Here is a 14064-nt window from a genome sequence, read left to right as displayed (position 1 = left end):
CTTGCTTCTTTTTCTAAGCAGGTGTTTGGAGATAAGTATTTTCTCTATTCTGGGTGTATTTCCACAGATTTCATTTCAGATATTCAGTTATTTTTCTAAAATCTATTAATGGTCACCAGCCATAGTCTCATGTGCAATTTGCTCAATGATGCACACACTGAGGTTTGGTTTTCTAAAAATCAATCCTGTTATGAAGTTTGAAACACGCAGTGTTACACAGTAGTGTTGTATTTGCACGTCAGTGAAAGAGTTAACTGCGCTTCATCTTAGTCTGCTTTATCACACACTTAGTGTAGTTCGGTCTTACCACAATTCAACATTCATTAACTCTTTTGGTACAAAGACTATATTTAGTATAGGGGAATTAAACCAGCCTATGACAGAATCATAGGTAAACAAACAGAAGTCAAATACCTGGAGAAGTTTAAAAGGACAGTTATACTTAGTGAAGCACTGTTCAGGGAAGTCACTGCACAAACTTAACTGACCCCTTTGGCTTCAGAAGGAGTTAAGTCCTAAGACCACTCAAGTTACTGAAATGTACAGGTAGAGAGATACACGTACATATTACACACATGTATATGCACATATACGTGCCTATAGACACACAGTAATGCCCTGTCCAGTTCCATAAGGACTTAAAGTAGAAAAAAAATGTTCTAATTAGCCAGGGGCCCTATGTGACCCATGCTGCTAGCAGAGTCCCATATTTTATTATTTTAATGGTCCACGTTTTATCAGCTATTTAACAGCTCTATGTTCTGACACAACTAAAGTCACAGCCCTCAAGGCTTTTTAGATGCCCACCTTACCTCTTATGCTCACTTTTATATTATCCTTCAGCTCTCTTGAGATCAGTTCCCCATCACTCTCAAGCAGCAGAAACCAAGCACATTAGCTTCTATGACAGACTGACTCATCTAGATTCTGTATTTCTTGTTTTTTTGTTGTTGGGGTGGGGTAGGTTTTTGGGGTTTGTTTAAATTTCTTTTACAGATTTGGTACTTACTGTCAGACACTGAAAACTGAACTTTACCTGCAGTGCTTGTTCCTGAATATCTCTAAACAACTCCATGTCTTTTTCGGTTAAGACATCCTGGCTCCCAAAAAAACGCTCCTCATTTTCCTGTTTTCCATCCCAGCCATCTTGATTGTCTGTAAATAAGAAAGAAAATTATATTCATCTACATTTACAGAAGAATACTTGCCTTTTAGTGCAGTGACAAACATCATCTAGCTGTATTCAGACACTGTGCCAAGTTTTTTTGATGAGATTTTCTATTCAGATTTGGGACCATGGAGGAAGAACCAGTTCTGGATTTGTGCCCACGTAAGAAGCATTGTCATATACTTAATCAGGTCCAAAACTCACCACTTAGACTTTCATAGTATCATGACGGCATTTATAACAACGAGACAGTTTTGGATAAATGGCTTACTACTATGTCTGTTTCTCACAAAGAAAGATCACAACTATTTAAATGCCATACCTGGTACAACCAAAACCAGGACACTGAAGTTCATCACCCAAGAAACATCCCTTCCACAAAAAAAGCAAACCAAATCCACAAGGCACTTCATCTCATCCTCGAAACATTAATATTATTATTGTTCTTCGAGTTCCAGTTAGGCTAATGCACATAACTATTCTAAAGCTGTAAACCTTGTATGTTATTGTGGAATATTTTCCACCGCTTGCTTAGGAACAATTCAAGCTACAAAACAATTCAACAAGTCTGTAAAGATCTGAACACAGATTAAATCAAAAGTCCAGTCACAGATTAATGTCTTAAGCTAGGAAAAAAAAAACAAACAGGGAAAGCGGTACTGCGTTCAAAAGAAGGGATGCTCTCCAGCAAGTAGGTGCCAAACTGTATGAAGCAGACTCCTCTATGGTTGAGAAAATTAAGAAATATTTGCATGCAAGCCTACACAATAGATTGAAAACTCATGGGTCTGTCAGACTGGTTTGAATTATCTGTTTCCCATCTCCTACTTCGACCTTGCTGTTCTTATTTTCATTAACCACTCGCTAGGTTACCTCTTTCAAACGTGACATTATCTATCACATTTCCTAGGGCTATCTGCAAGACCTTCATTATCAAAGAGCATCTTACCTCACAATAATCATTTAATCCCTCATCATACCTTGCCATCATAGAGAAAGAGGCAAATGTCTCTAGAATCGCTTCCTTTTTTCAAGTGGTATTCTACCTTGATGCATCAAAGATAATGGCATTTGAGTGTTAACTTCAAACTCAAAGTTTCTGAACTCTAACAATTCCAGTCACTTCAACATCCTAGCCTTTGAACATTTTCTTGGTGTACAGGATACTTACATTGGCAGGGTGAAAAATCTTTACCTGTGGGCCATTCTGAAGTGCTAGATTTCCTGGTACCCTTTTTCTTGATCCTATACTGCTGAGAATAGTCTACCACTTCCCCTCGAGCTTTTCGTCCATCAGGGGAGGGAGTGAAGAATTTAGTAAGGCCATCTATAAGCCCTTTGGTTTTCTTGTTGAACTTCAAGGTGGTGCTGCCATCTCTGCAGAAGTCCAAGACGTCTGTCTGCTCCAGGTATCCTCCTTCTGATGATGCTGACTGGCTGGACAGAGTGATCTTACGCTTCCGACCCCGACCAGGGCCAGTTCGAACTTTGCTGAAAGGGCCTTTTGATCTAAAGAACGAGAAGGATAAAGACACGGTCAGAAGATTTGGTAAGGTGGTTTATTTTGGGTTGCAAAGTGGAATACCATCTTCCCTACTTATTTATCGATAACACAAACTAAATATGAACTGAAGAATTTAATAATAAAGGAGTAGTCAAGAGCTCGTGTATCGTAGAGGAATCAGGATTCTAAACCTCACAGTAGAAGTACTGTACTATTTTTCTCCACATTGAACATTATATGCAATTAATTTGAGTATAAACAATATATTTTCACCAATAAAATCAGTAGCCAGCATGAATGCATTGCACAGAAGGTTTCAATTTATGCAGACACTAAACATTTACACTTGCCATTTGTCCAAGTTTTCATACCAATAGGAAATTGTCATAGAACTACACAGAAAATTAATGTATGCAGGACACGCACAATAGCTAAGAACATATACCACTGATGGTTATCTTAGCAGAAAACAGTGTTGATCTCCAACCAGCTGCCATCTTTCAGGCTGGAAATTTTAAAACTCTATTGAGATAACAGAGTATTTAATGTTTCTCAGAGGGATTGCCCTAGATCAACTGCTGTTTCAGGAAGCTGACTGTTTTACTTACAATCTTTGCAGCTACACAGGATAGAAATAGGCTGCTTTTCCTAATAAGTCAAACTAAGCATCTATGCATAATTCTGTGGATATATTTTGCAAATGAAATGATGGAACAACGGTAAAAAAATGTGAACAAATCATGAAATAAAAATTAAAAGAGACAAAACGGCAATAGCAGATAGCTAGCTTTCCTTTTGCCTCTTTGACTTATACTGGGAGCTCCTCTAAGCAAAGGTATCCCATAGACTGAAAAAAATTAAGATGTTTAAGAGAGACATTCCCTTTGCATTTTTATAAGCATTAAACTTCATCAGTTTTTTTTCCAGAACATTCTTCGGTGCTATCGGTTAGGTTTTTTTTGTTTTGTTTTGTTTTTTAAGCTCATCTGATGTCCAAACACATGTTCTTGTGACATGCTCCTTCATTGTTTTGTCCCCTGCTCAGTCAGTAGTGCTGCTTCACAACAAGCACCGCGCAGCAATCTTAATTCAAGGAAATTGCTCTGGCTTAACGGTTATCCAAAGAATTCCCACCCACCCAAATCCAATTCCCTGACGATTGGCTGCCCCACAACAACCTTGACAAGGCCACACAATCTGTTGCAACACAACAGAGTGCCCCACAAATGCAGAAACATGTGGAATGGAAGCAGAAAGGGGTCAAATATTTCCTGGCAGCAATGTCAGATTAAATATACATCAAACCACCACCTCACATGCTGTATCATAGATTACTTAGTTTCTCTAAACATCAGAAAGGGTTCTTGAAAAACGCAAAGCAAAACAATTTTGCTGGAAGAAGCAGCCATCCGGCAGAAGAGACTTGACTCAAACAGCAAAATTCATCTATGACAATAATGAATAGTTCAAAACTAAATAGTAAGTTATTATGATGAGTCAAGAATCTAGGCAAAAAGAAGCACTGAGATTACTTCTACTGTTTCACAGCACTCTTCAAAAATTCTGTATTCAAGAATAACAAAAAGCTCTTCATTGTAGAAGAAATCTCACAGAGTAGACCAGACACTTCAGAAATAGCCACTGCCCTATAGAATCTCACACCTTACTCCTCCTTATAGAAAGACTTACGTTGTATTTTGATTCTTTAACCTGTTTTTGGGACGTCCTATTGGGTTAGCATAGCGTCGTTTTATCTGTGCTGCTTTCTTGTGTAAGAGTTTTCTTCCTTTCTTCCGTGGTCGACATATTTGACATATCCACATACCTATAAGACACAAGTCCCCATCACTGAATGCAAGGGACATCTATAGAGGTCAAAAAGGAGAATTATAGGCCCCAGGCTTTCCGACAGAAAGGGCAGGAACAGTACCAATGGTCCCAATTAATACATGTAAGAAAAATTTTGTATATTTTCCAGCAATCTAAACTCAAGTCTGCTTAATTTACCCCACTCATCACCCCTAGATATACTTCCCACAACCATGCAGGAAGTCTCTTTAATTCATAGCACATTACAAAAAAACATAAAAAATTTACACATTTAATTATCTCACATCGTGCTTCACACTACTTCCAACTATCTTCTTTGGAAAATTTTTTTCTAACTACCAAGGAAGAATCTTCCATAAATAACCTGCTTTCTGACGGAAAAGAAAAGTTTGGTCGTACTTCAGGATTCTCTACTGTCCAAAGAGATAAGACTTCAAAAACTTAGAAGCCCATCTCTTTCTTTTGTATTCAAATGGAAACTGATGATTTTAATCTGCAAGGATCACTTCTATTCCCTCAAACCTCAAAGATTTTTTTTCAAAACTCTTCATGGACAGTAATGTACAAGAAGCAGGAGACAGTGGAAAATCCAGATGTGAAGCTCTGACCCTTCTCTAGTTTCTACTACCTGAAAAATAATGCTACAAAGAACAAGTTAAATGTAGCTAAAAGAGGAACGAATACATGGCAGCACTTTCTACCTACTGGTCTCTTTCAACACCATCTTAGATTACCTTTTTCATCACAAAGTCCTCACCTTTTGGCATCCTGGTAAGAGGCGGGTCACAGCACTCCATGTGAAAGCCACGGTCACATGAGTCACAAAACAGCATGTTATCCTGTTGCAAGACAGATAAAGTAAATCTCTCTTTACACGTGCACCAGTATCAAGCCCTCCATTAATTTGGCACCATCTCAGAGAACACAGTTTTCAACTACAGACACATCACGGAATTCACAGGTTTCAGAAAGACTATCAGACTCAAACAAAAGCTGCAAATAATTGACTCTAGAATGATTTTATTTTGTAGTTTAACAGAACATCCACAAAACTGATATCCTCTTCATTCAGTCCATAACCCACTGTACTCACAGCATTTTTGCCCTGATCTCGACAGGAACTGCATGTTTTGCACTCAATACACTGCCATCGCAAGGCTTTCACTCGAACTGTCAACTCTGGAGAGAATTTCAAACAGGACGGATGACCTACAGAAAAAGTAGAAAATTACACCAGTAAAACCATTCTTCTGCTGTTAACACTCACAGAGAGATTACTTTATCAATTACGTATTCCCATGCAGAATTTCGGTTATCCAGATACTCCTATTTTTAGGTGCTTCTATTCTTATCTACTTATAACACAAAAACAATACCCTAGATAGCAAGTGGCAGGTCCACATAAAAAAGAACACCAAGATAATTTTTTCATAACTGAATTGAGAAACATGCTGAAACTGGTTATCATTACCACATTTTAAAAAAAACCTCCTGGAGTCAAACAAACTATTTGTGTTAGGTTAACTTAACTGTCTCTCCTCTGGGAGCATGAGATTCAGCTGAACTAACTGTACTATATGCCACAGACACATAATCCTCATATGTATGGGTCAGGAGTAGTCACTATACTAGACTCCTCTGTCTCAAGTGGCAAGGTTATTTATTATTAGGTGCATACTACTCATATGTACGGGTCAGGAGCAGTCACTATACTAAGCTCTTCTGTCTCAAGGGCGTGGATTATTACGAGTAGCACTGTCAATGGTCACCTACCACTGTTGCCACAGTCAGCACAAGAGATGAGCTCTTCAGGTTTCTTCTCCCGATTTTGCTCTTTTGTACCAAGGCAGAAACTGCAGATAGGAATTGGTTCAGCAACCGGCTGTGAGGAAAACAGACAATAAAAGCACTGAGTGCATCACGGGAGCAAATCATAGAAGCACAGAATGGTTTGGGTTGGAATGGACCTTAAAGATCATCTAGTTCCAATCCCCCTGCCATGGGCAGGAACACCTTCCCCTAGATCAGGAGAGACTACCTATTCATGGAGAAGAGCTGTACCCCAACATCACAAGACAAAGAAATCAGACAAATCATATTTGCAATCTAAGAACTGATGTTTTTACCATCCCTTACAGAATATACGAAGAATGCACTAGTCCTAACATCCGCAAGAGTAGTGAAATGGACTTAATTACGCAGTAACACCATATTAACTGTATTACTGAATTGCAATATAACCACAGATAAGACATTCAAACTTTTGGGACCACTTAAAGAACACATAAACACCGTCTGGTAACTGCGTTTCTTTTTTTTTTTTTTTTGAGAAATGAAGGACAAGAGCTTTACTACTTCTGGAGGAGTCATATGCTACAGCCCCTGACAAAGTGATGTAGTTTGAAAAACTGAATCCCTCGCAAAGCACGAAGTATAAAACAGGATTTCTTCCCTCTGGTCAACATCACAGCAGACACCATGGAATGAGATAAATCACGTGTAAGAAGACAAGACAACAGCAAGATTTTTGACAGCAGTAATAGGTGTATACGAAAGATATAGTAACAATTACCAAGTTATTATTGGGCAGCAAGTAAGAAAAATAAATAGAAAAGAACAACCTACAAGAAGGGGAAGGGAGAAACAAATGGCAAAAGGCTCCTTGCAGGGAGCAGATGATAAAGTTTTGAATTATGCCAAAAAAGGAACATACACTTTGACCCATTATTTGTTGTTACCTATCTCAAACCTTTTTTTTTTTTTTTTTGGTGCAATCCTCTGTAAGAAACTGCCATGGTTCTTGGAAATCAAAACCTAGGAGTTAAACCACTTATATAATCTGACACACTTTAAAGAAGTCTAGTACATTAATGAAACAGTTTGCCTTTGCAGCGGAAGGGGGAAGAGACTACCGTACCAGATTTATAAAAGCATATTTTATATTAAAAAAAAAAAAATCTCCATTCAATCAATGGATTGCTATCAGAATTAAAACTTCCGGAGTTGCAGTCCTACATTTTTAAAAAATATATATAAACCACCTGCTAACCTCCAAGCCTGTAGTGGGTAACCTAACCCACTACATTCTAAAGAATATGTCAACTTCCTGCTCTTCCAATTTGTCCCCTCACCTTCCATGAGAAAGGCTGGTACAGGAAGAGACATAGCTAAAAAAAAAAATAAAAATCCAGAACTTCAAACAGAGGCCAAGTCCTTGTTTTAAAAAAGAAGTGTTCTACGAATTTACTATTTTGTAATATACAGTCAGCAACATGGCAATCTCAGAGATACTCCTTGACAAAAGTCTGTCAGAGCATGAATTATGTAATTTACTAACCAAAGAATCATATCTTTCTTTGGAGCAAGAGCTTACTCCAGGCAATACTACCCCAAAGTGTACTCACTCGTTCTGGCTGGTAAGGACACCTCCACCTCATCAACAATGATGACAACAATAATCTCCACTCGTCTTTGCTTTGCGTTAATTGGCTATGAAAATGAAGTAACATTTCCCTTTCTCCAATTCTGAGTTCGATTTCAGCAGGGCAGTTACACTGAAACCGAACGACTCCAATGTTCTCATTGTCATTTCAGCTACTGTCAATCAGCTGTGTGTATGCACTACTAATGTATGTTAACTGGTACGAGTAAGGGAAGAATTATTTTTCTTTTACCTGTTTGACTTGAAGGGAAAACTTGCAGTTGTGCAATCCAGGGCAGCTGATCATTTTACTGAAATTTTTTAGAATTTCATTACATTGTAACAACAACATGGCACAAAAGAGCAGTGAGAATGAAAAACCAGGTACAACCAAGTAAGCTTGTGTCTGATGCACTTCATTGGACTGCCATCCTGCTTCACTAAGGATAAGACTCAATTACTTTCCTAGTCCACACACTTTCACTTGCATGCTTTTCTTTTGCTCATGTCTACATTGCATTTGTATTTGCAAGTCAATATCATTAAACTGTACTTAACTATGCTTCTATTCACCTTGTACACACTTCCATCCAACTTCACCTCCAAAATCCTCATGTAGCTGAAGCAAAATATATGACACTATCCAGAAGAAACCTCTTTTGTAGGAACAGGCGACTTACAAACAAAGTTCATTCAGATATTCAACAAACAAAACTTTAATGCTACTCCCATGACTGCCACACAATGTTGCACCAAGGAGTCTTCTATGACTCTGTTTCACCAGCAGTAGTGTAACACACTTTGTTCTTGCATTAAAAAAAGCAGCACTACTATGGATCCTGCAGACTTGTATACAAATTACAGGGAATTTATTGTATTAGCAGTTCACATCTGAATTGTTTCAGATTCAATGACACCTTCGTATGATTACATATACTTTCCAGCTATGTGACTGAGGCAGTTACAAAATGATTGTATGACCGTAATAGCTGCACATTCCTCGTGAAACATCAGAAGACATGAACAATTACATTTGTTACAGTTCTCTCTATCTCTTATTTTTCTATACGTTATTGACCAGTAAAGCTTATTACTAATTTCATTAGCAGTCTTGCAATTTATTTTTTTCTTGAACATTAATACTTTTCTGTGAACAGGAGGAGCAGAAAGTATTCACTGTTTCACTGAAAAAAATGTCCCCAACACAGCTGGCCTCATCTAACAGTGGTTATCCTGTATCATTTGTGAAAGCAACCTTGTGAAAGCAAAGCTAGAAACATTCATGCACCTTTTCAGGCAAGAAGTAAACTACTTCATGTATCCTTTGCAGGAAGTTCATGAGCAATTTATTTCATCAATGAGAATTCCATGGAATCGCTGTACAGTCAACAGTCTAAGACAGTCTTTCTTAACTCTTCTAGCCATTATTTGTGCACATCCTGTTCATCTCCATAGCCCTTCAAACTTGGATGTCCACTGTCCAGCTTTAGAAGAACCTGATCAAAGACTATCCTTCACAGCTTCAATGTTTCCTGTATTTACCATCTCTGACAAACTGCAAACAAACATTTAACCACATTTAATACACAAATTAGCTACAGTTTGAAGAAATAAAATATAAGATTCTACCAGAATTCAAAACATTTTAGATTAATTTATTAAATTGGAATAACTGTGATGGTGGAGATCAGGCTACTCCTCCAAAGCTGCTGTGTGAGACTGCGTTATGGTAAGTATGGAGAGATTTCAGTTCTGCTATGTTTGTTCAGCAAAGAACATCCTGGCAAGTGAAAAACACAAGCACACAATGAAAGATTCATGAAAACAAGACTGGAAGCAGCCAGCTCAGTTTCATACTGCAAATTTTTGGCAGACATTCAGCTCCTTCTGCTGTTTTTCTTGCAAGCACATCTATCTGTGTGATGTCACCAGATTCGGCGAGGGAGGGAGGCAGAACAAATTGGACTGACAGTGTCTTCCAGCCTGCCAGCCTCTCAGCACATGTTGTTACTATACAAAGGATGTCTAGAAATCAGACGTGCTCTACAGATTCACAGACCGTACCTCCTCCTAAAGGCAACTAAGGAGAAGTGCCTATGGAAAAAAGCACGTGTGTGTGTGTGTGTGTGTGTGTAATAATTCTAAAACCTCAGTTTTGGCCAATCCATCTGCTTTGTAGCCATCTTAACTTAGGAAAAGTGAGGTAAGAAACTCCCAGCCACCTCTATGGCCCACATTGCCACAGCAGTCACTGAAAGCAACCTGAATGCACTTTACTTCCTGCAGACATTTCAATACCATCAGAGGCTCACTAGATACTGCCTTTGCCCCATCATCGCACATCTGTTTGCCATAGTCATTGTGGCTGGAATCGAGTAGATGTAAAATTATAGCTAGTGTAAAAGACAGACATACATTCATACCAACTTTTTTTTTTTCCCCACTTTGCTTTTTAAGACATACTGAATATGAGCCCTCCAGAAAGAATCTACCACAAGCAGTATTTACAGAACCATCCCCACAACGGTATATTTGTTTCCTAGCTAGGAATTTATCATCCAGGAGCACCAATAGATTGCTTCTGAAAAATTCATGCTAGGTAATGGTTTTTGGTGTCTATATTTAAACAAGTGAAAAACCATCACTCCTTACTTCAAATAGTCCATGTTGTTGCAAAGGTCTGTCTCAAATGCTGAAGCTACTGGAAAGAGCAGATGAACCAGAAAAGCCAGAGGGGAAGAACAACCTACACCACATGAAGAAAATTATTTAAAACATGAGGAAACATGTTTCAGTGAGCAGGGCATCACAAAGTCTGGATTCCATGCCTTTTGGATCAGTGGCTAGGGGAAGAACAATCACTTCAGTTCTATGCCTCTAAAATAAAAACTAATGAATTTTATATTACTAAAGTAATTTTATAAATAATGGCTTTTTTTGTTGTATATAGGTAAAACAGCATAATTTGGGAAGTACTGTTCAGTAGTATCAACTTGTGGCAGCAATCATAGAATCATAGAATGGTTAGGGTTGGAAGGGACCTTAAAGATCATCTAGTTCCAACCCCCCTGCCATGGGCAGGGAAACCCTCCACTACACCAGGTTGCCCAAAGCCTCATCCAACCTGGCCTTGAACTCTTCCAGGGATGGGGCATCCACAACTTCTCTGGGCAACCTGTTCCAGTGCCTCACCACCCTCAATGTAAAAAATTTCTTCCTTATATCTAATTGAAATCTCCCCTCTTTCAGTTTAAATCCATTGCCCCTTGTCCTTTCACTACACACCCTTGTAAAAAGCCCCTCTCCAGCTTTCCTGTAGGCCCCCTTTAGGTACTGGAAAGCTGGGATAAGATCACCCCGGAGCCTTCTCTTCTCCAGGCTGAACAGCCCCAACTCTCTCAGCCTGTCTTCATAGCAGAGGTGCTCCAGCCCTTGGATCATCTTCGTGGCCCTCCTCTGGACTCGCTCCAGTAGCTCCATGTCGTTCTTGTGCTGGGGACTCCAGAGCTGAACACCGTATTCCAGGTGGGGTCTCACGAGAGCTGAGTAGAGGGGCAGAAATGGGTTCAGCTTTTTCAACCTGGTGAATGACTCACTCTTCTTCTGAGTTAACAAATCACAATTCTTAGTGTCCTCTCCAGACAGTACGGTGAAGAAAAAACACGAAGCAACTGAGAGTAAAACCTGAAATTCCTTAAAATACTCTTTGTGCTCAAGAAAACAATGCTAAATATATTTTAATAGACACATGAAAAGCTATCACAATAACACACAATCATAGAATCGTCTGGTTGGAAGAGACCTTCAAGATCATTGAGTCCAACCATTCACCCTGCACTGTCAGGGTCCCTAAACCATATTGCTCAACACCAAATCTACACGTTTTTTTAAACACCTCCAGGGATGGGGACTCCACCACCTCCCTGGGCAGCCTGTTCCAATACTTCACAACCCTCTCTGTATGTATGTATGTATGCCTATGTCAATGGATATTTTGTCTCCAGTTCACTTAGTTGAGTCTCACTTGAAAGAAAGAAGCATATTTATATGGCAGAATGATGGCCTAAAACATGAGGCTACATTAAAACAAGGGTAAAGGAGAAAAGATAAAAAAACATATAGAAGAAATGACAAGCATGAAATACGTACCTCATCCTAAGAGAAACATCTTTAAAAAGAAAAAATCAAAGGACATTTAAAATAAGTGCTGCTGTTTGTGGAAGGACAATTACAACACAGAGAACATCTGAAACGCTGCTACAAGAGTAAAGTGAAGTGTGAAGTTTAATAGCTTAGATATTAGTGCAGCATTACAGGATGAATTTTATGCAGTGGTTATGATGTCTGGAAATCTACGAAAAAAAGCAATGTGGATACTACTGGTGGCTGACACTCAAACCAAAGAAACTGCCTTACTGTTAGACATGCACATGTCAAGAACTTTACAGAACGTCAACTGGAAATACTTATACAGTCAATCATTAAATAACCTTCCCAGCACTAACAAGTCCTCTAATCAGAAGATTAAAACAATTCAAGATTTGTATGTCACAATCACATGCCAAGACTTCCTGCCTGCATACTGGAGGCAAGGGGAGGGAAGGGAGGCTCAAATTTCTTTATTTGCAGTATAAAGAAACTCCCTTAATTTGACACTGATTCAGGAACCTGTCAGTTGAAGTTACTGAAGTTTTCTTTACCCAAAGCTACAGCCTGTAAGCTTGCTCTTATACTTTGTCCGAGCTTCCTAATTCTCAAGAAAATATAGGATGCTGTCTTAGGAGCAACAGATGATTATATCACTCAATTTTAAATGAAATAATATTTATAAGAAGTCATAGACTTCTACAGCTGCAAAAGCAAAACACACCCTTCAAATCAACACCAAACTGAAATCTTAACTCACCTCATTGGAAACAGTTTGCATTTCATGATACTGCTGCCTTCACAAAAATAAGAAACTGCACCCTGTGCAGTCTGCACAAGCATAGATCATTCTCACATAAGCACTCTTACACAGCAAGTGTGGCAAAAACCCAAATAGGTGCAGATAAAACCTTTTCCAAAGAGGTCTGCTGCTGAGTGATTGCCCATACAATGGTCCCTTGCATTTGCAAAGCCAGGTGGAGTCTGTGCTGAAGTGAGGTAGTCAGTCACTGTCTTTTTACGAATGCATATTATAAAAAAAAAATAAAAAATTAGTAGCAGCACAAGGCAAGTGCATGTACTTTTTCCTGAGATTGCTCTGAAGATTTTGCATGCACCTTAATGATGCTCAGCAGGTTCTGAAGCTTAGTCATTGTAACACTGAGCAGCAGAATTACCTTCTTTCCTTCCACATACACCTTCAAGGAATTCACTATGTGTCCAGACAAGTTCAGAGATCCAGCACTCCAAACAAATCACCTCATTACTAAATATCCAGGATTGAATCTCAAAGACTGTGGAGAAACCTAATGCCTGGGAGAGGCTGTATATTGTTGAAGAATTTTAAATTAAGTCAAACCTACACATGCATCTAAATGGTATATTCATCACCCATTTTTCGGGACTTTTAAGATTAGATAGGACAGTTTAACAGAAATGGGGAGAAATACATAGAAATTATTATTTCCTTTATAATTCAAAACATCTTTAGTTTTCACGTAATTTCCATTTTACACATGGATAAATGGAGACAGAATGGTGAATCAACTTGCTGATACAGATTCAAAAGCAAAGATTCCAGAAAAGGAAGAGCTCCATTCTCATATTTTTAATAACACTTGTGCAGGTATTTAGCTGTGTACCAAGATCCATAATTTGCTCTATTCAGTTTTCGGAAATACAGTGAACTGATAGATGTATTGATAACTAAATGGTTTAGTAATTCATAGGTCTTCATAGAAACACGCTTGGAAGATTGAGTATTTTCAACCCAGAATTCATGGTTCATGCATGGGTCCGCAGAACAGTGTTTGCTGAGCAAGGGTCATTCTTTTTGGACTCCTTTCTTTCAATCTCACTACAAGTCCAGAGAGCACAGTAGCAGTAATAATGGAAGACTGCCAGATTCTTGGACAACGAAACAAGGAATGAGCTACAATTTCTCATCCATTGCCTGAAGCAGTATTAGTAGCTGTTTCAAAGAAAGGTGTTCAC

General features: G+C 38.7%; 1 protein-coding gene across 2 annotated transcripts in view; it reads right to left on the bottom strand.

The window, feature by feature from the left end:
* Window positions 1–14064, bottom strand: part of KAT6A (lysine acetyltransferase 6A) — a 46365-nt gene that overhangs the window by 21278 nt on the left and 11023 nt on the right. For both annotated transcript variants that reach the window (XM_086628200.1, XM_086628201.1), the window contains exons 4-9: window positions 6276–6384; window positions 5596–5711; window positions 5260–5341; window positions 4362–4497; window positions 2364–2677; window positions 1037–1155 (exon numbers count right to left, since the gene is read on the bottom strand). In XM_086628200.1, the coding sequence (XP_086484326.1) occupies window positions 1037–1155; window positions 2364–2677; window positions 4362–4497; window positions 5260–5341; window positions 5596–5711; window positions 6276–6384 (876 nt within the window). The remainder of the gene's footprint in view (window positions 1–1036; window positions 1156–2363; window positions 2678–4361; window positions 4498–5259; window positions 5342–5595; window positions 5712–6275; window positions 6385–14064) is intronic.

The sequence above is a fragment of the Tauraco erythrolophus genome, chromosome 29 (assembly GCF_009769465.1).
Source record: "Tauraco erythrolophus isolate bTauEry1 chromosome 29, bTauEry1.pri, whole genome shotgun sequence".
NCBI classification, from domain to species: domain Eukaryota; kingdom Metazoa; phylum Chordata; class Aves; order Musophagiformes; family Musophagidae; genus Tauraco; species Tauraco erythrolophus.
Note: the sequence above shows the minus strand (reverse complement) of the source record. Positions and strands in the feature narration are given on the sequence as shown.